This window comes from Cervus canadensis, chromosome 6 (genome assembly GCF_019320065.1).
Source record: "Cervus canadensis isolate Bull #8, Minnesota chromosome 6, ASM1932006v1, whole genome shotgun sequence".
Lineage (NCBI taxonomy): Eukaryota > Metazoa > Chordata > Mammalia > Artiodactyla > Cervidae > Cervus > Cervus canadensis.
Window position 1 is genome coordinate 48332511 of NC_057391.1, and position 22275 is coordinate 48354785.

Below are 22275 nucleotides of genomic sequence, written 5' to 3' on the forward strand. Positions count from 1 at the left end.
AGCTTCTTAATTGAATCTAGGCTCTGTAATTCACGAACTAAGCATGGCCCTGTGCAAGTTGCTTGCGCCCGAGCATATGAAAAGAATTGTCATATCTAAGTCAGTCACATGACTTGGATTATTTGTCAGCAAATTTATACTCCTGGACATTTTTCTTCATCATTAAGCCTTTTTAATGGGACTTCCTAGGTGGTACTAGTGGTAAAAATCCTGCCCGCCAATGCAGGAGACATAAGAGACGTAGGCTGGATCCCTGGGTTGGTAAGATCCTCTGGAGAAAGACATGGCAACCCACTCCAGTGCTCTTGTCTGGAGAATCCCATGGACAAAGGAGCCTGGCGGGCTATACTCCATAGGGTTGCAAAGAGTGGGACATGACTAAAGCAACTTAAGAAAGCAGATATACAGCTGAATTTGTAAATGTGAAATAATAATAGAATTAGCTGACACTTATGAAGAAGAAAGTAAATTCTAGGCTCTATGTTAAGATGTTTCACAGGCATTTTCTTAATACTTTCAACAATACATAGAAAGCAAGTGCTAGTATCGTTCCTATTTTATGGACAAAGAGGCTGAGGTTTAGAGGCTCATATAGCTATTCTGCAGTGGAGTTTAATCTGGTTATCTGTAGAGCCTGGCCTCTTGAGAGCGAGTCATCAGCCTGTGATTGCACAGACTCCCTTCATGGTATTGTTCCAAAGGTCAGTGGTTCAGTCCCAGAACTTCTACTCCCTGCTCTTGACTCCAGGCTAAGAACAGGCTCCTAGATGGTCTTCTACAGTGCATGGTCCTCTTTTCTCCTTGATCCACAGAGGTCTTTTTGGCTATAATTATATCATCTATTAAGTGAGTGAAAGTCGCTTAGTCATGTCCGACTCTTTGCGACCCCATGGACTATACAGACCATGGAATTCTCCAGGTCAGAATACTAGAGTGGGTAGCCGTTCCCTTCTCCAGGGGATCTTCCCAACCCAGGGATCGAACCCAGGTCTCCCACATTGCAGGCGGATTCTTTACCAGCTGAGCCACAAGAGAAGCCCATCATCTATTAAAATAGAATCCAATTCTCAGTATATCACCAGATGAGATCTGCCAGCTGAGGGCCATGAAAATCTCCTTTGGTACAGGTAATTTCCTTTACACAAAAGCTGGGGAGTATTGTGCCACTTTTTTTTATTAGCTTTTATCTTCAAAGGTCTGAAGTCATTGGGCAAAAAGTATAAACAAATAAACAAACAATAAATAGGAAGCATCAAACACCACTCCTCCAAGTGGAGCAGCTTAGGAATTTTTAAGTTTTCACTTACCTTAGTGTGTTACAGTGATTCCCTCGCATAGGGCTGCATAGATGTTAAATATTTGGATGTCTTTTCACAGTGTGTTTCAGCTTTTAAAGTGTAAGCATTCTATGGAGTATGTATTTTTTGGTGTAACAATAGTCACTAAAGATACTTTCTAAAATCCAGGTAAATTCAAGGCTTCCTCTCTTTCTGAAAATAATTTCACTCCTGGCAGATGGCAACTTTTAATAGTAGGCAAATGCATTTTCTTTTTGGTATAAAAATGTAAATATTTTGTGAAAAGCTTAAAGAAGGCTCTGATACAAGGGTACAGAACTGAGATAAACTTGTTCTACAAAATCCCCATGTCTCTCTGAGATATCAGAGTAAATCCCTTGTTTTCAGTCTTCTCAGATTCCACATTGTTATTAACTGGAGTTGAAGGACAGTCTCACTAGAAATGTGAAGTATGAATGGATATTAAGAAATTATTGCCCCATCTGTGTTTTGTTTCCTCTGCAGAAAAAAAAAAAAAAAGAGAAATTATTGATAATTATTCTTGTATGATAATGGTATTTTGTTTTTTTTAAAGAGAATCCTTATCTTTTAGATATACATATTAAATATCCATGAATACCATTATATTTCATGTCTGGGATTTGCTTCAAAAAATAAAATTATCCAGGCAAGAAAATTTGCCTGGTGGGCTATGGTCCATGGAGCCTCAGAGAGTTGGACATGACTGAACACATTTTAAGTGCTTCCCATGTGGCACTAGTGGTAAAGAAATCACCAGCCAATGCAAGAGACATAAGAGATGTGGGTTCAGTCTCTGGGTCGGGAAGATCCCCTGGAGAAGAAAATGGCAACCCACTCCATTATTCTTGCCTGGAGAATTCCAAGGACAGAGGAGCCTGGCAGGCTGTAGTCCATGGGGTTGCAAACAGCTGAACATGACTGAAGCGACTTAGCACCCACGCAGGAGGAAGAGGCTGCAGTATGTCCAGGCTCTGAGGCACCAGGGGGCATGCTAGAGCCCAGGATGCTTTTAGTAACCCAGGAAATGTGTTAGTGTCTTCTAACATGACATGAAAACATTTGCTACCAGTGCTATCATAAAACATTATTTAAGCAAATAAATTTCTGTCCACGAAGGCAAACATTCCTAAAGTCCCCCAAAGACATAATGTATCCATGGGGTGTCAGACTCTGCTTGGACACCATGTGCATCCTCACACAGTTCCATGAATTCTCTCATCTAATTCAGTTCACTTATTCATGTTCAGTTTTATGGGGGCCTTCTGTTATTAGCCTCCAGACTACTTCTCTTAATAAGAGCTACTCTGTTTTCAGCAACAAGAAAGAGATTGGGGCTTGGTGGATCAGTCTATCTACTTACCTATCTACTTGTCTTCCTATCTATCCATCTATATATCATTTATTTATCATCAATTATGTACCAGTTTATTTGTATAGAGACTTAGAGAGCCAATAAGCCTGACCAGGACTACCATGGTTTCTCTCCACACACTGTGATAAATAAACATGTTATCTCAGAAAACTTAAATTCTCAGTTTGAGAAATTATATACAACTTGACATACAACATCTTTTTGTGGGTGATGTTTAGTAGGTTAATTCCGTTTAACTTAAGTTTGTTTATTAAGACATCTTTGACAAATTGCCTGAGATTGAATTAACATGGCCTTTGCTAGGTTCTATACTGGAAACTTTTATAAAAATGTTTAGCAACAACTTGTCCCAAACCCTTATCAGTGGATTCCAACTTGTGTTCTGAAGATCCCCCACTGCATAGACAGGATTTCTTTCCAGACACCCCTCAGTGGCTGCACTAGGGGAGTAAGGTATCACAGGCAGGATGAAACTTGCTTCCTCTTCCTGGACCTCTTTCTATTTATAGCAGCTCTGGTTGACTTTTGGATACCACATTAAGATTTTATTTGAACAATAGGTTCTTCCGTGGCTAAATAAAACTTGTGAACCATTCTCTATAACAGGAAGCTGTAATTCTTTATCCATGACAACATTTTTGAGCACTGACATACTTTTAAAAAATGCAAGTGTGTGTGTCTAAGCAATTTAAAAGTAATAATACTTTATTTTTAAAGATTGGGTTTTTAAATATGATGCTTTTACTCCACTTATTTCTTTCAACAGCTGAGTATTAACTGGCTATTCAGTCAGGATGGCTGCTATCCAAAAGTCTACAAGCAATAAATGCTGGAGAGGGTGTGGAGAAAAGGGAACCCTCTTACACTGTTGGTGGGAATGCAAACTAGTACAGCCGCTATGGAGAACAGTGTGGAGATTCCTTAAAAAACTGGAAATAGAACTGCCACATGACCCAGCAATCCCACTTCTGGGCAGACACACTGAGGAAACCAGATCTGAAAGAGACACGTGCACCCCAATGTTCATCGCAGCACTGTTTATAATAGCCAGGACACGGAAGCAACCTAGATGCCCATCAGCAGACGAATGGATAAGGAAGCTGTGGTACATTTACACCATGGAATATTACTCAGCCGTTAAAAAGAATTCATTTGAATCAGTTCTAATGAGATGGATGAAACTGGAGCCCATTATACAGAGTGAAGTAAGCCAGAAAGATAAAGACCAATACAGGATACTAATGCATATATATGGAATTTAGAAAGATGGTAACAATAACCCTATATGCAAAACAGAAAAAGAGACACAGATGTACAGAACAGACTTTGGGACTCTGTGGAGAAGGCGAGGGTGGGATGTTCTGAGAGAACAGCATCGAAACATGTATATTATCAAGGGTGAAACAGATCACCAGCCTAGGTTCGATGCATGAGACAGTGCTCAAGGCTGGTGCACTGGGAAGACCCAGAGGGATGGTGTGGGGAGAGAGGTGGGACGGGGGATCGGGATGGGGAATACGTGTAAATCCATGGCTGATTCATGTCAATGTATGGCAAAAACCACTACAATATTGTAAAGTAATTAGCCTCCAACTAATAAAAATAAATGGAAAAAAAAAAAAACAAACTCTGGCTGTTGATGGTTAGAAAAGTCCTACAACCTTTGGCATACTCTGAGATCTCAACTAGTTAGGGACTCATAGAGAAATTCTATCTTTGATAATAAACATGTCTACTAAGTTTTGCCATTGACAAGGAAGAGAGAAGGGGAAATGTTGCAATTCTAGTTCCTTAATAGTTACTTTTTTAAAAGATTTTTTTTATGTGGATCATTTTTAAAGTCTTTATTGAATTTGTCACAATATTGCTTCTGTTTTATCTTTTCTTTTTTTTTGGCCAAGAGGCTTGTGGGATCTTAGGTCCCCGATCAGGGATGGAACCCCTACATTGGAGGGCAAAGTCTTAACCACTGGACAGCCAATGAAGTCCTAAGAATCTGTTTTTTAAAGACAGGTATTTGGCTCTTACTGACTTCTGAAACATGGATGTTCTCTTGGATAAGTACCTGACCCAGGCAAACCCATTTGTAAATTGGAAAAGACAGAGAGGATTTGAATGCACGCACCTGGAACAAGAGAACTTCTTTTTTCCATAAATAAAAAAACCTTTCTGGGGTTGATTTCCATAAGTGCACATTTTCTCTTCATAATTCCAGTCATTAATCACCAAGCAGTGTTTAATGAGCACCTGTGGGGTCATAGATTCCACTGTCCAACCTGAAAACTCAAAGTTGGGGTCACCTCTTGATTTGGGGTAAGAAGTATAATGTACCCACGGGGTCTGGTTCCGACTCATCTGGCATCTCCGTTTTTGACAGAACTGGGATCAAGGCACAGGACTTTGGTGTCTTCTCTTACGTGTCTGATTGTTCTTGAATCTAGGGTCTCTCAACCTTCGCACTGAAGACATCTGGGTGTGAATGGGTACTGCAGGGGAGGGCTATCCTGTGCGTGGTAGGAAGTTCAGCAGTATCTCTGACTTCTACCCACTAGATGCCAATAACACTCCTACCCCAGCTGTGACAGCCAAGACTGTCCCCAGACGTGGCCAAACGTCCCCTTGCAGGGGTGATAGGTGAGAGTGAGGAGGAGTAAACTGTCCCCTTCTGAGAGCCACTTCCCTCTAACCCCTGAGGACCCCAAGTCTGAGAATCCTGCCAGGAATGACTTGGTCACCACTAGGCATGTTTCTCAAGGAAACCCATGTACTTTAACCAAGTCAATGTTCTCAGCACTGGCTACACTCATTTAGAATCACCCAAGATGTTTACTAAGTTGTTTTTTTAGAAGTTCCCCAGAGATCTTAATTTGTAGATAGGACAGACAACCTCTAAACTAAGTGTACTTAGCAATCTTATTACTCATAAAAACTCCAAACAAACACGTCACTCCAAATTTATTTCAAATAGGAAATGCCAGTATTTTCAGAGCAAGAAGAAATTCCATCTGTCAGTCTATTACTGTCTATTAAAGGCCCCTGGAGACATGTCACATGTGCTTTTGGTTGTTCTGTTATCATTACAAAACAGTTGAGAAACTGGGTAGTCTGGGAATTCTGAGCTTTGTAACAGCTAAAGCGCATCACTTGATGTAGAACAATTTCTTGTGCTTATAATTCACAGAGACTTTTTACCTTTTAATTTTTACACTTTTAATTTTATATTGGAGTATGGTCGATTGACAGTGCAGTGATAAAGTTTCATTTCAGGTGGACAGCAAAGGGACTCAGCCATACATACACATGTACCCATTCTCCCCCAAACTCCCTCTCATCCAGACTGCCTCATAACATCGAGCAGAGTTCCCTAATTCACTGACTCTTGACTAAAGTGACAGGGAGGAGCCTGACCAAGAGGAAATTCCTGGAATGTACAATGCTGGGATGGTCAGGAAGATCAGGACTTAGCAAGACTAAGTGTGGCCTAGGAAAGGTCACCCTTAGTCACCTCTGATAATGTTCTTCAGCAGATGAAAAATATGGGCTACCTCTTCCCTTTGTAGTGTTTCTGGGAATAAAATCAGACAATGGCAGTCTTTATAACTTAGGATCCAAAAGAATGTTGCCCAGGCTCTGTATAAATTCTGGCAGCTGCCAATCCCTCTTCTGGTGAGCCAGGAGGGGCTGGTCAAACTTTTTGTGCAGTTCTGAATCTGATATGTGTAGGATGCATTCGATGATGTTCAACTTTCCATGGGACCTTAGGCAACTCAAATTCCCTAAGGTTTTGTTTTCTAATTTGAAAGATGAACAGCTTGATATTTACCCCAGACGGTCACTAGGAGGATTCAATTAGATAATGTGTGTGAAGATGCTTTGTGAAAGGTAGAGCCCAGTACGTAGCCAACTGTAAACCCAGACCTGAGCATGCTATTACATGATTGCATTCAGTTCATATTTCTCTGGTTTGTCCTCCGGTTGTTCTGTCTCCAAGTCTGGGTTCAGATCTGGGTGGTGGATTTCAATGAGAAGAAAATAGATGAGGCCTCCAAGAGCAGCACCAACCAAAGGGCCCACTACAGGAATCCACCAGAAGTTATTCCCAACTCTGAAAGCAAACAAAGAAATTAGTGATACATCGCTTGGCCTTCCTTCTGGTATCACTGCTGGTTACTCACTAACCAGCTAGTTGTTCTCCTGCTCATGGCTCCTTTTTAAATCAGCAAGAGCTAAGTAGAATGGCACTCATGGTAACTTGGTAACCAGTATCCTTTCACTGGCTGGACCCTCTTGAGTTGGATGTGTTGTGCCAGGCTTAAAGGGAGGAGCAGGTTCCCTGCCTGACCTTACTGGTAAGCAAGGTCATTTGCATCCTATGATTGAGGGGATGCCAGAAAAATGTCTGTGTTAATTGCTTAAAGGTACTATTTTGCAGGATACTGATTTCAGTTGACCAATTCCATTGTTCTATTAGTACCTGTAAGAGAAATGTCCCATTTATTTTCCTTTCAGAAAACATAGTCCCTGAACCCATGGCAACAATTGAGGGCATCTAGGGCAAGTTCACCACATTAAATGTACTTCCCTGGTAGCTCAGATGGTAAAGAGTCTGCCTACAATGTGGGAGACCAGGGTTCAATCCCTGGGCTGGGAAGATCCCCTAGAGAAGGAAATGGCAACCCACTGCAGTATTCTTGCCTGGAAAATCCCATGGACTGAGGATCCTGGTAGGCTACAGTTCATGGGGTCGCAAAGACTCAGACACGACTGAGCGACTTCACTTTTTCACTTCAGGGTAAGTTCAGGTCAATCATTCAGGAGTTGCCTTTCCCTCATACTGAAGTGGCGCGTCCTAGGGATTGTGAATGGAAGGGAGCTGTGGAGAGATTCCTGGACATGATTGGTGCATGAGGGCAATCACAAGATAAATAATCAGGAAACATTTGTCAATGAATAAATTAAAAATTCAAAGGTAGATATATGAATTAAATACTAAATATAATTTAATTCCATACTTATATTTTGAGGTCACAGCTTACTCAAGTGTATTTTCTGATACAGAAAGTTCTCTCCTCCAGAAGTTCTCAGTGTCAGTACATTATATTGGAGGTCTAGTTCTGGGAGAAATCAGGTGTCTCTGTGAATTGTCACCATCTCTTCTGGGGACAGAAAATCCATTTAGATAATTCAGTAGAAAGGACCATGAGTGCTCTGAGCAAGTAAAAACTATACAGGATAGTTGTATAGTTGTTTAAGGATATGTGCATTTGAGATAAAACTTTTTAAAAGAAGGATAATTATGAAAAAATAAAGAAGGATAATTATGAAAAAGTTCAGGGTAATGCAGAGGAGGCAGAGGAAACAAAAGGAACACAATTCTGCATAGGAATTTCACAGTGTTTTATTTGGGGGACATATTCATGGCTGCTATTTACAATTTCATTTTTAATAACTATACATATTTCCATGGAACTGTTTGTATTGAACTTTTATTAGAAAGAATAATAAATGAAATATTATATTATTTAATGTAATATTTTTAATAGAATTATTTTAAAAATAATAAAGGGGGGCCTATTCTAGAATCCATGAGACCTAGTTCTAATCTCAGGAGTGTCCTGGGTTTAGAGCACTTAGCACATTGCTCTGTGTGTGTGTGTGTGTGTGTGTGTGTGTGTGTGTGTGCGCGTGCGCGCGCGCTCAGTTGTGTCCTACTCTTTATGACTCTACAGACTGTAGCCTCCAGGCTCCTCTGTCCATGGGATTCTCTACTCCAGTGGAGTGGGCTGCCATTTCCTCCTCCAGGGGATCTTCCCAACCCAAGCATCGAAACCAAGTCTCCCGTGTCTCCTGCATTGGCAGACAGGTTCTTTACCACTGAGCCACCTGGGATCTCAGGACTACAGAAGGTCTTTGAGCAAGTCTCCCCATCTCTGAGCTTCGTACTTCCATCTATACCGTGGTCCTTTCCAGCCGTATCATGCAAGCAGTCTCTTAGATCCTGGATCTTAGATCATAAATGCAGGCTCCAGGGAAGAGCACTGAGATTGAGCACAGTGGCCACCAGATGGCACTCTTACTGTGCAGGAAAGAGGATGTCGCACTCCACTCTTCTCACAGAACCTTATCCCATGCCTCCAAATTTTCTATGAAAAGAATTTTCTGTGAGAGGCACCTTCTCTTCAGCACATACTGCTGCTGTTTAATCAGTCATGTCCAACTCTGCGACCCCCCTGGGCCATATCCCACCATCCTCCTCTGTCCATGGGATTTTCCAGGCAAGAATACTGGAGTGGGTTGCAATTACCTTCTCCAGGGGATCTTCCTGACCCAGGGATTGAACTCACATCTCCTGCTTGGCAGGTGGATTCTTTACCACTGAGCCACTGGGGAAACTCTCTTCAGCACATGAAGTGAATTTAACCACCTTATTTGGCCCATCACTTCCTTTTTTCCTAGCACTGATTTGTGGTGAATCTCTCACTGTCATTTAACAGATTAGGGGCTAAGATACCTGCCAGCATGCATGTCCTCCTTTCACTGTCTGGACCCTCTTGGGCTGGATATTTTGTGCTAAGGTCACAAGGCTTAAATGGAGGAGATTTGATGTGGCTTCCTGCCTGGCCTTACAGGTAAACAAGGTCATTGGTGTGCTGTGATTTGGGGGGGATACCATAAAAGTGTGTCAGTTGCATAGGGTACTATCATCAAGGATTCATTTCTTTGGCTAAGTTATTTTAAAAATTAACAACACCCATGAGATCCTTCATCTATTAAGCTATTAACACTTTAATGTGAATTAGTGAAGACCACTTGCTTACATCCTAATGTGTGTGTGTGTGTGTGTGTGTTTTAATTGCTCAGTCATGTCTGACTCTTTGCAACCCCATGGACTGTAGCCCACTAGGCTCCTCTGTCCATGGGATTCTCCAGGCAAGAATACTGGAGTGTGTTCCCATTTCCTTCTCCAGGGTATCCTGCTGACCCAGGGATCAAACCCAGGTCTTCTGCATTGCAGGCAGATTCCTTACCATCTAAGCCACCAGGGAAGCCCAAGAGTACTGGAGTAGGTAGCCATTCCTTTCTCCAGGGGATCTTCCCGACCCAGGGATGGAACCCTGGTCTCCCTCATTGCAGGCAGATTCTTTACCGTTGGAGCCATCAGAGAAGCCCTTTTACATCCTAGTACTTAAGGGGAAGCAAGAGCCAGATAGGGTCTGTCTTGCCCTTGTCAGACTCTCGGGAACCTACTTCCCTGTCATCCTCACTTCTTGCCATATAGGGTCAAATAAGGGTCTGAGAATAAGGCAGTCTAGGTTTCATCTGAGATCCTGGATGTGGATTCAAACTAGGAGATCTTCTGAGATGCTTGTCTTGGGTGGAAAACCCTGAAAGGATGGAACTCTAGAGACCCTTTGGAGTCCTATTACCACTCAAAGGTTTTCTTTTGAACCTTTGGTAGAGGATTATCAGCCAGCCTAGCTATTTCATAACTGGTATCTGCCCCTTCTACTCCTTTTTAATTTCTTTTATATAATGATGTCAGATTAATTTTTGGTAAATTGAAGTCCTAAACACATCAAACTTTTGCCCTAAATCCTTTGCTGCTCCCTATAATCTATAGAAAAGAGAGCAACAAAAATCCCAGAGTCTTGTTCTAGAAATCTAGTCCTCTATGATCTGAAACAATTGCTCTTCCAAGTTTCTTCATACAGCCTTCCAACTAGACTAGAGCATGTGTCATTTTAATATACTGTCTTTAGATATAGATGCCTCTTTGCTTGAAATAGCCTCTCTGTCTCTGATTGAACATGTCCAAATACTATAAAACAACCCTACTTTCACTCCCATAGTTCCTAAATTTGGAGCTGCAAATCTTCTCTCAACTCCTGGGGTTAGTCATTTGACAGCTTCAACCTGTGTAAAGCCTATGCTCACCCTCTGAAACAGAACATAAACAAAGCAGTAAAGGGCATCTTTAGCACTGGGCCTTGAATAAGGAATTAGGAAGCTGCATGGATGAATGAATGCATGCATGAGGGGAAAAATCCTGATCCTAATAAGGGATGCGGTGCTCAGAGTTTGGCATTAGGTGATTTCAACATCACAGATGTGGGCTCCTGCCATATACTCAACAAAGCAAAGAGAACAGGCAAGACCTGTTTGAGAACTACCATCACTCTTAGAGCTTTGGGTGAATCACTAAGCAAGGCTCAAAGCAAGGCCAGATCCCTCTGGCGCGTCTTTGTTTTAGGGGTCTGTGTGAAGCTCACAGAGGTGTCTTGGTGGTGAGGTGAAGACAGTGGTCTCCTGGAGTGAACCTCAGGAAACTGGAATTAAAGGAAACTCATTGGTTAATTCTGGGCTTTGGAAATAAGGAGACCTTTAACATATGTTCTCAATGGTCCATTGGAAGAATACAAAGGATCCATCCTAGCTGTGAACATTTTGTTCCACCTTTTCATGTTCTAGTATGGTCATTGTGGAACAGAGCTCCTCAACTGTGGTACTCTTAGCATTTTTGGCTGAATAATTCTTAGTTGTGGGGATCTGTCCTGGGTACTGTAAGATGCTTGGCAGTATCCCGCGTTGGACTCTATCCACTAGATACTGGTGACAAGTTCTGCCCCCACCATGCCCAGCTGTGACAACCCAAAGTGTCACCATGCATTGCCAAACATCCTTGGGGGCAAAATTGCCACTGGCTGAGAACCACTGCTCTAGAAAATTCATTGTATTGTTTGTTCCTTAAAGATAGGGTATGTTGGCGACTTTCCTGGTGGTCCAGTGGTTAAGAATCTGCCTGGTGATGCAGGGGTCTTGTGTTCAATCCCTGATCAGGGAACTAAGATCCCACATGCCATGGAGCAACTATGCCTGCATGCCACAACTGGAGAGAGAGTCTGTGCACTGCAACAAAAGGTTCTGCATGACGTGGGGAAAATCCCATGTGCCGCAACTAAGACCCAACACCACAAAAGAAACAAAAAAGACAAGGAATGATGCTTGATTCTTTTTGTATCCTTCGTCTCCTAGAACATATGTGGCACAGAGTATTTATCCATTCTTTTATTCAATAGCTTTCATTGAGGCTTTCTATGTGCTAGACCCTATTTCAGTCACTGCAGACAGAGCAGTGAAAACACGGTTGAGGTCCCTGTCCTCACAATGCTTACTCTGTAGTGGCTCCAGTGCTCCCAGTGGTGGTGATTAGAATAGTGTCAGTGATTCCTCTCTGTCTCCCTCCCCCTTGTCTCTCTGTCTTACACACACACACATCATAAACCACCAGTGATACGTTCCACACTTATGACGAGGGTGCTCTTCCCCTCACCCTCCCATCTGCGCTCTCTTGGATCTCCAGGTCGGAGCCCAGCCTTCCCCATTGAGGCGCAGCAGGAATCTTCCTCCCTCTTCCCCCATCATTTTGTTACTTACGTGAACACCTCAAACCCCCAACCTGCCAAAGCAGTGAAGAGTCTGGGACTCAGGTCTCGAGCCGGGTTCATGGCACAGCCACTGTTCATCCCCAGAGAGGAGGCGATGGTAACAATCAGGAGGCCAATGATAACAGGCTCTAGACCTCTGGGGACTCCCAAGTTTCTTGAGTCAAAAATGGCAAAGATGACAATGAGGAGGAGCGTGGTGGCCACTACCTGGGTAAGGAGAAAATGTACGAGGGGTTCAACTTATATTCTTCCCACTGGCCCACCTCAAAATGCACCCTCTATTATTAAAAACAAACCTAGTAAAAAGCAACATACACTGGCTGAGCACCGTGTCAGAGCCTTTTCTTCTCATAGCAGTCCTAGACGTGGGTGCTCACATCTCTCTCCTTTACAGACTGGTTACCTGACCGAGGTGACACAGTCAGTGGCAATCAGGTGTGGGTGCAGAGAGTTTAACTCTAAAGACTGTATCTCAACTACACTGACCTGCTAAGCTACTACCAGATAAATAGAGGGCAAGCTGCAGGCTGGAGAAATGAACAAAGGGGCTCATTCAAATTGGTGAGAAAAATGGTGTGAGATGTCAATAGATACATGGGCAAAGGAAATGAAAAGACAGCTCATGAAAGAAAAATAGATTTGAGAAACAAATAAGTGGGGAAAACTGATTGGTAATGAAAAAAATGCAAGCAATACTAAATGTTAGGGAAATGATATAGTCCTCTCAGGCTTTCCTGGTTGAACTAATCATGTTTTATACTTTTGAAAGACAATGTAGCAATGATTTAGCAATATGTATTTTAAAAAGCCCATAAACGTGTGTACTCAATTGGACCCAGTTGGATACTTGAGAACTACACCTTGGAAATAATCTAAAATATGGAAAAATCATAAAATGAGTATGCAAATACATAATTAAGCATTATTTATAGTACTGGAAAACTGGATTCCACATCAACAGGGCAAAAGCAATTGTGTAGTGCCCATTCTATAGTCTATTATACAGCCACTAAAAACAATAAATATGAAATCTGTCTGTACAATGTGATGATTAAATCACACATTAATATGAAATATTTTTCTAGGTTAACATGAAAATGAACAGGTATGTTTTTTTTAAAAAAAATTTAGAAAACGAAAACTATGTGGTAACATTTTTTAAAAAATCAGAGGCTTCCCTCGTGGCTCAGTTGGTAAAGAATTCGCCTGCAGTGAAGGAGACCCGGGTTTGATTCCTGGGTCAGGAAGATCCACTGGAGAAGGAAATGACAACCCACTCCCGTATCCTTGCCTGGAGAACCCCCGTGGACAGAGGAGCCTGGCGGGCTACAGTTTATGGGGTCACAAAAGTCAGACACGACTGAGCGAGTAAGCACATACATGTGGTAAAAATTTTTTTTTTCACATGTGGTAAAATTTAAAAATACTTATGACAGGTAAAAAATTATATGTGCACTATATTTTATACTTGAAAATAACATAAAAGACAAGTTGTAAGGGATTATACAAACAATGGTAGCAGGTATTTTGAAGTGGTGTGGTATAGAGGGTGTTTCCCCCAGTCTCTACTTTCTAAAATTTCTAAACTATTATTTGGAAATCATATTACTATTTTACTTTAACAACGAAATGACAGCCACTATCTACCAGATACTTATTATGTGCCAGGTACTTCATTGCTTTTTCTCATTAGAACCTCACACTAATCTGTGAGATAAATCCTATTTATTCACAATTTACAGATGAGAAAAGGAGGATTGAAAGAGGTTAAGAAACTTGCCCAAGGGCACAGAGCTCCTAAGCAGAAGAATCAGGATGAGACTCAGACAACTGATTTAAGAACAGAATAGTTGTGCTCTTGGCTACATGACAAATGCTTGGATGCCCCTTGTTTAAATGTCAATAAGGAGAGACACTTCTAGCTGCCTGGAGAGTCTAGATAAACCTATATACATGGGGAGACACCAAGGACCCTCAGCTCGCCTACCACACTTTACAGTTCTTGAACTGAGAACAAAACGTCTTTTCTCCAGATCTCTACATTTACATGATGTGAATAAATGAGACAGTTTTGCAAAGCAAACCCCGTTTGCCCCTACTGGGGTTGAAATGTCCACTCCTCCACTTTTCTCTGAATTTCAGCTGATGTGAAACAAGTGTACTTTTTAAAGAGGAAGCAGGAAACTCTTAGTGATTCAACTTTGGCAAGTGCAAGAATTTGTCAGCAAAGCTAGGGTTATGCTTAGGGACCTCCAACTTTGGAAACACAGACTTTCCTTTCTGATAGGCCTGTGATGTTCCTATGCATCCTCCTTATTAGATTATGTCTTTTCACTGAAGTTGGGTCTTTGTTGCATATACACTTACTTGTTCTGCAAACGCATTCGCCAGAGACAGATACGGAGCTGGGTATGTTGCGAAAATGTGTGCTGTTGCATTTTCTCCCACGATGAGCAGTTTTCCACCAGCAAAAGACATAAATGCGTCTACAGAAGACAGAACTCTGGCACGTTAGTGTCCTTTGGGCAGAAGAGAGGGAGGCCTATGCTGGGTCTTGTGCTGAGCAAGTACAAACAAATAGCCAGGTTCAGTTTGGCAGATCCATATCATTCGCCTCTCTTTGTTTCATAGTATGGTAGTTTTAGAGATGCCCAGAGAGCTCCCAGGGTGACGGGTCAGAGAGAGAAAGCCCTGGCTGCCCCGGATGGTTCTCCCCACACTTGAGCCAAGTCCTTATTCAGTGGGTCTTGGGAACCAATTTTCTCTAAGGGGATTGTTGGAATTTGCAAGATTGACTAAAAGCCAAAGTGAAGCTTAGACCTGCTCTAGGCAGAATTCATGATTCCCAGAGGGTTCTCAGTAACCCCTAATACCAGTCCAGCATTTGAGGGCATCAAGTACAGTGAAGATGCGCTTAGAGCAAGAGACACAGCAGACCCTGACATAGCCAGTGTGGTCTAGGTTGTCCCAGACCCCCAGGCCTCTCCTGACCCAGCAGCTGACTCTCCAGGTTTCTGGTCTGATCTCAAGTTCTCCTTCAGTTTTCTTACACTCTAATTCTTAGGATAGTCTGTGGGAAAAGGTGCCTTTCCACAGGTACAGCTATTAGGCTTGGCTCATAAATTCTAGTTTCCTAAGTGTTCCAGCTTGAGAGATATAAGGTATTGAGATTTACTTTGGGTTAGATACAAGGAACTACTTTAACAGTTGATTTTATGGAACCCCAAGATTTTTTAGTTTGAAGGGATTCTGAAGGCATCTAGTTCATTCCCTCATTTTCCAGAGGAGGAAACTGAGACCAATAAGGTCAGATGACTTATTGAAGCCACACAGCTACTTACTTAGTTCACATGGAACTAAAGTCTGGATCTTCCATTGTCAGAACTTTGATTCCCCCAGGACTGCTGCCAAATGGAAGCCCTGGCTGTTGGACAAAAGGGAGATGGGGTTCCCTACTCACCCCATTTCTCTGCTGTGTTCCTTCCCTCAAAGGCTTTGCTCCAAATTCCTTCTCTAAATACTTACTCATCATTCCCCTTGCCACTAGTCAATGACTTCTCTCCCAGCCAATTCAGAGAAAGCCATGGAAAAGCCAGTCGCCTGTTGTTTGCTTTGGCATTGTTTACACTGTAGTACTTGTTGGGTCTAAAGATAGAATTCCTTTATGTTCTCCCCTTCATTTAAGTTGTAATCATTTTCACTAAGAAAATGATTCACTTCATGAATGTGCCCTGAGAATAATGTTGGCCCTGTTAATTAGAACTTAGGACCCTTAAAAGTGCTTCCCTGATGGCTCAGATGGCAAAGAATCCACCTGCAATGCAGGAAACCCAGTTTCAATCCCTGGACTGGGAAGATCCCCTGGAGAAAGGAATGGCAACCCATTCCAGTATTCTTGCCTGGAGAATTCCATGGACAGAGGAGCCTGGCAGGTTACAGTCCATGGGGTCACAAAGAGTTGGACACAACTGAGCAGCCAACACTTTCACTTTCATTCAGGACACTTAGAACTGCCTGTCAAGTGTATGATAGACTCTGTCCTGTTCTTCCTTGTCTCACCTCTTCCTGCCAAGTAATCCTGAATTTCAGCTTAGACCCAGCCCTCCCTAATCTCTGAACTTGGGGGCCCTACTCACCATAGTAAATGCCAAAGAGGGTTGCAGCCCCTACAAAGGCTCCCAAGAGCTGGGCCCCCACATAAAAGGGGAATTTGAACCACTTCATCCGTCCAAAAAGACACAATGCGAAAGAAACAGCTGGGTTGACGTGGCCACCTGCAAAGAAGACAAGGTGATTAAGAAAGTCAGAGGGCAGGCCAGGGAGAACTACTGTGAAGAAAAGCTTGTCTAGGGACTGCAGGCAGAACTCAGTCTTCTAGGTAAGGAACCATATGTGAGGACACAGAGGGGGCTGTGTGTGAGAGTGGGGAGGAAGAGAGGACTATTAATCCTTATGGCATCATTAGATACTTTTCAGGAAGTTTAGCTTTCTCAAAGTCAAATTTATAAAGAAACTTGTACTCAAGTGGCTTATTTTCCATCTCTGTCTATTTATATGTCTATCATTCTGTCCATCTATCATCTCTGTCTACTGGGCTTTCAGTTCAGTTTAGTCACTCAGTCGTGTCTAACTCTTTGCAACCCATTATGGACTGCAGCACATCAGGCCTCCCTGTCCATCACCAACTCCCAGAGCTTGCTCAAACTCATGTCCATCGAGTCAGTGATGCCATCCAACCATCTCATCCTCTGTCATCCCCTTCTCCTCCTGCCTTCAATCTTTCCCAGCATCAGGGTCTTTTCAAATGAGTCAGTTCTTCGCATCAGGTGGCCAAAGTATTGGAGTTTCAGCTTCAGCATCAATCCTTCCAATGAATATTCAGGACTGATTTCATTTAGGATGGACCAGTTGGATCTCCTGGCTGTCACTCTCAGGAGTCTTCTCCAACACCACAGCTCAAAAGCATCAATTCTTCAGTGCTCAGTTTTCTTTATAGTCCAACTCTCACATCCGTACATGACTACTGGGAAAACCATAGCTTTGACTAGATGGAGCTTTGTTGTCAAAGTAATGTCTCTGCTTTTTAATATACTGTTTAGGTTGGTCATAGCTTTTCTTCCAAGCATCTTTTAATTTCATGGCTGCAGTCACCATCTGCAGTGATTTGGGAGTCCAAGAAAATGAAGTCTGTCATTGTTTCCATTATTTCCCCATCTATTTGCCATGAAGTGATGGGACTGGAGGGGCCATGATCTTCGTTTTTTGAATGTTGAGTTTTAAGCCAGCTTTTTCACTCTTCTCTTTCACTTTCATCAAGAGGCTCTTTAGTTCTTCTTTGCGTTCTGCCATAAGGGTGGTGTGTCATCTGCATATCTGAGGTTATTGATATTTCTTCTGGCAATCTTGATTCCAGCTTGTGCTTCATCCAGCCCAGCATGTTGCATGATGTACTCTGCATATAAGTTAAATAAGCAGGGTGATATAATACAGCCTTGACATACTCCTTCCTCAATTTGGAACCAGTCTGCTTTTCCATGTCTGGTTCTAACTGTTGCTTCTTAACCTGCATAGAGATTTCTCAGGAGGCAGGTAAGGGGCTCTGGTATTCCCTTCTCTTTAAGAATTTTCCACAGCTTGTTCTACTGGGCTTTGCCTATCTATAAATCAATAACCCCAAAGAGGTTGATGTAAACTGTTAGCTTCAGTATATTTTAAAATCAATATATTTATATAATATACTTAGAAGATTTAATTCTATAATAAATTGTATATTAGTATATTAAATATAAATTAGTATATTAAATTCTATATTGCTGCTGCTGCCAAGTCGCTTCAGTCGTGTCCGACTCTGTGCAACCCCACAGACGGCAGCCCACCAGGCTCCCCCGTCCCTGGGATTCTCCAGGCAAGAATACTGGAGTGGGTTGCCATTTCCTTCTCCAATGCATGAAAGTGAAAAGGGAAAGTGAAGTCGTTCAGGCCGTGTCCGACTCCTAGCGACTCCATGGACTGCAGCCTACCAGGCTCCTCTGTCCATGGGATTTTCTAGGCAAGAGTACTGGAGTGGGTTGCCATTGCCTTTTCCAAAATTCTATATTAGTAATTCCTAACTCCATGTCCAGAGGATATAGAAATAATATTAGGACTGAAAAAGAGACATGTCTTTAATGGCCCTCCCTTGGTGGGCTCTGCCTCTCTCTGAGGTAAGGGGCTCAGTTTATTTTGAGGTGGTCACAACCTCTGAATGGATTCTCTGTAGTTTCTCTGCAAAGACAATGTATATCTCACACACAGAAATAGAATAACATTTCCTTCACTCCAACCTAAACTCTGACTCAAGAAATCATTCTCTTTGATTCTTACCCATTTGCAAGTTCAGGCAGAGGGCTTGTTGTAGGCTACTGCTATCCCCAGCTGACTTTGCTGTGGCAGCAACAACCACACATATTGAACACTTGCCGGATGCTGTCATATGGGTAATTACACACACTTGATCCTCCTAAGAAACCGGTGAGATGGGTCCTACTCCAGTTTACTGGTTGGGAAACTGAGAAGTCAAGTAACAGTTTACGGTCACATGGCTAATAAGTGGTAGGTCTCAGATTAAAATCCAAGCTTATTTGAACTCTAGGGCCTATGTTTTGACTTTTCTAGGTTTTCTTTACCAAGTTTATAAAGGGTTTCTCTGCCTTAGAAGGCAGGCAAAAAAATTTCAAAAGTCATCTTTGAACATATGGGCTTGATTCCTAGGGACGAAGGACACACATGTGAAGAGTACAGAAGACATTTAGTGTGTGTGTTGGGGGGATTAGAGTGACTGTCAGTGTAACAACACTGAAATGTGGACCTCCGGGTTGTGGAAATAGCTGTAAACAAAGCAGTGATAATGATGGTGATGATGACAATGACACTTTGCCGTTTGACTCCACACAGAACCTACTGATAAGCTTGTTTTTGGAAGCCTCCCTCCTCTCATTGCCTCCAGGAAGAAAGTTGTGCTTCTCCTGAATCTCTAAGCCAAGGTGGGCTTGCAGTGGGGAGGGATTCTGACTGCTGGCTAAACTATGAGCGCCCTGTCTTCACCTGCCTCTGCCCCTCAGGGGCTCATATGAACAAGAAAATGTCAATACATCAAAGCGCAGGTGACTTCCTGAAGACTTACACATGCGTCACCTGTTTTGTTTTGCTTTTAAATCTAAGAGAGTCATAATTCTGGAGGCTGGCAAGAGCACAGCTTACTAGGAAGCTAGAAACAGGGCTTAGAAGAGCGGACCACACAGGGCAGGGGAGAAGTTCCTGGAGCCAGCCCTGTTTCTCTTCTTCCAGAGGCCAGCTGGAGGGTCACCGCCACCCGGCCAGCCTGGAGGGACCCAATGTGAAAGGACATGGGGACATAAGAAATCACCTCCAATCAAAAATATCTCCCCTGAGATGAGTCCACCAATGGGAGAGTTATTATTTAGCAAGCTCCTCTTCCAAAATAAAACTTGGTGTAGGTTTAAAGCATAAAAGATTTATGCTTTCAGTCTCTCAAAAGCACTCTGAGGCCAAAACTACTATTCACCTTGACTTTCACATACCAAAAGGCACTTAATAGGTGTTCAAGATATGAAAGTTGGGGATGTAAATAGCCAGAGGTCTTTATTGAGATAGCTCAGGCTACAAAGATCTACAGAGGGAAAGCTGTTTGAGGGTCAGAGAGGGTGTGTCTGGGAGGGCACTTTGCAAAGCAATGAGGAGAGTTTCTCTTTGCAGAGATGCTCACCCTCACCTGAAAGACAAAACAGACTGCAGAAGAAACAGGAGTGTTCAGCTGGAGAGGGCCACGTGCGTATCTTGGCTGTCAAAGTGGTTGTGATGGTCAGATTATTCACACAAAGACCCAGGGGCGGGGGATGGAACCAAAGCCCAGGAGGAGGTCTGAGATGAAAGTCTTACATGAGCAAGGTGATCCGGTTCAGGGTTCTGTCCTAGATGAGTCCCCTTCTCCCTGCCACTCCCTGCCACCCATAGACAACTCTGTGACGGAGATAATCCTACTATTTTAGCTCTCATTAAGCAATCTTGCTTTTTTTCTGGAAATTTTTATTGCCTATAAAATGCTGCATCAGAAACAACTGTCCTAGTCAAGGGACAAGTCAGCAGAGCAAATGCTGAGTGTGGTGTGGTGCATAATCAAGACATTGCAAGACATTGCAGTCTGATTGACCAGACTGGATTGCCAGATTCCTGGCAAGCTCACAAGGGGGCAGGGTAAGTCAGTCCAGTGCAGAGAAGTAATGCTTTCTGTTCCAAAACCAGAGGTCAGCTGACCTTCCCAGTCTGGACCACAAAGTGGGGTCCCATTTATGTTTATGCCTAATATACATTGGTTATTTTTGGAATTCCCAAAGAGGGCCTCACAAGTGTCCACAAACCAGTATGTTAGTTGCAGCCACTATGAGAGAATCACCTCCCCCTCACCATCCCCGCCCCGCCCCCCCCCGCCCCCGCCCAGGCATCTTCCTCTCCTATTCCCCGGGCTGTTAAAACCAATACTGAGTCTGCACTGATGTCATCTTTGGGCCAGTGTGTTATCTGTGCCTGTTTCCCCCAGTTCCCAGGGAACCTGAATAGCACTTAGTTCCAAACAGAGATGGGAGATAAGCTCCCTTTCCCCAGCTCAACACTGCCATCCCAGGTGGCTCGGTGGCAAACAATCCGCCTACCAATGCAGGAGACGTGGGTTCAATCTCTGGGTCAGGAAGATCCCCTGGAGAAGGAAACGGCAACCCACTCCATATTCTTGCCTGGAGAATTCCATGGACAGAAGGGCATGGCAGGCTATCGTCCATCGAGTTGCAAAGAGTTGGACACGACCGAGCGACTAAACAACAGCAATAGCTGCCTTCTATTAGCCGGGCTCAGAGACTGTTCTCCTTGCATTTGGGGATCTCACAGTCTCTCCAAAACACATTGGACAACTCCCGAGCCTTGCTCAGAAACAGCATTTGGTGAAAACAAGCCCCTCTGAGCGCAGGGGCTTAACCAACCCTAGGCTAAAGGCCAGATGGGAAGACCTCACACCATCTTTCACTCCCTCTTCTCCCTTCCTGCTGGTCTCTGCCCCTTTCCTCCCATGATAACTCCAAATATATTAGTGTATGCAAACAGACGTTGACAGCGGTGGTGGTGAAGTGTTAGCTACATTGGTAAGGTCTGGGACCAATTTATCCTAAGTAAATATTTGGTGATATTCAATTCAGGGAGTTAGGTAGGTGAAATACTGCCAAACCATATCTCCACCTTAAAAAAGTAGCTGAGTCTAGCAAACAGAATCCAACAACATATTAAAAAAATCATACACCACGACCAAGTGGGCTTTATCCCAGGAATGCAAGGATTCTTCAATATCCGCAAATCAATCAATGTAATACACCACATTAACAAATTGAAAGATAAAAACCATATGATTATCTCAATAGATGCAGAGAAAGCCTTTGACAAAATTCAACACTCATTTATGATTACAACTCTCCAAAAAGCAGGAATAGAAGGAACATACCTCAACATAATAAAAGCTATATATGACAAACCCACAGCAAGCATCACCCTCAATGGTGAAAAATTGAAAGCATTTCCCCTGAAATCAGGAACAAGACAAGGGTGCCCACTCTCACCACTACTATTCAACATAGTGTTGGAAGTTTTGGCCACAGCAATCAGAGCAGAAAAAGAAGTAAAAGGAATCCAGATAGGAAAAGAAGAAGTGAAACTCTCGCTGTTTGCAAATGACATGATCCTCTACATAGAAAACCCTAAAGACTCTACCAGAAAATTATTAGAGCTAATCAATGAATATAGTAAAAGTTGCAGGATATAACACACAGAAATCCCTTGCATTCCCATACACTAACAATGAGAAAACAGAAAGAGAAATTAAGGAAACAATACCATTCACCATTGCAACAAAAAAGAATAAAATACTTAGGAGTATATCTACCTAAAGAAACAAAAGACCTATACATAGAAAACTAAAACACTGATGAAGAAATCAAAGAGGACACGAACAGATGGAGAAATATACCATGTTCATGGATTGGAAGAATCAATATTGTGAAAATGGCTATCTAGCCAAAGCAATCTATAGATTCAATGC

At 42.7% G+C, this 22275-nt stretch overlaps 1 protein-coding gene across 1 annotated transcript in view; it reads right to left on the bottom strand.

The window, feature by feature from the left end:
- Positions 1-5629: 5629 nt before the first annotated feature.
- AQP9 (aquaporin 9) overlaps positions 5630-22275 on the bottom strand; it is a 45585-nt gene continuing 28939 nt past the window's right edge. Inside the window, exons 3-6 of the mRNA XM_043471843.1 lie at positions 16274-16411; positions 14505-14623; positions 12127-12344; positions 5630-6796 (exon numbers count right to left, since the gene is read on the bottom strand). Coding sequence (XP_043327778.1) covers positions 6622-6796; positions 12127-12344; positions 14505-14623; positions 16274-16411 — 650 coding nt within the window. The 3' untranslated portion in view covers positions 5630-6621. The remainder of the gene's footprint in view (positions 6797-12126; positions 12345-14504; positions 14624-16273; positions 16412-22275) is intronic.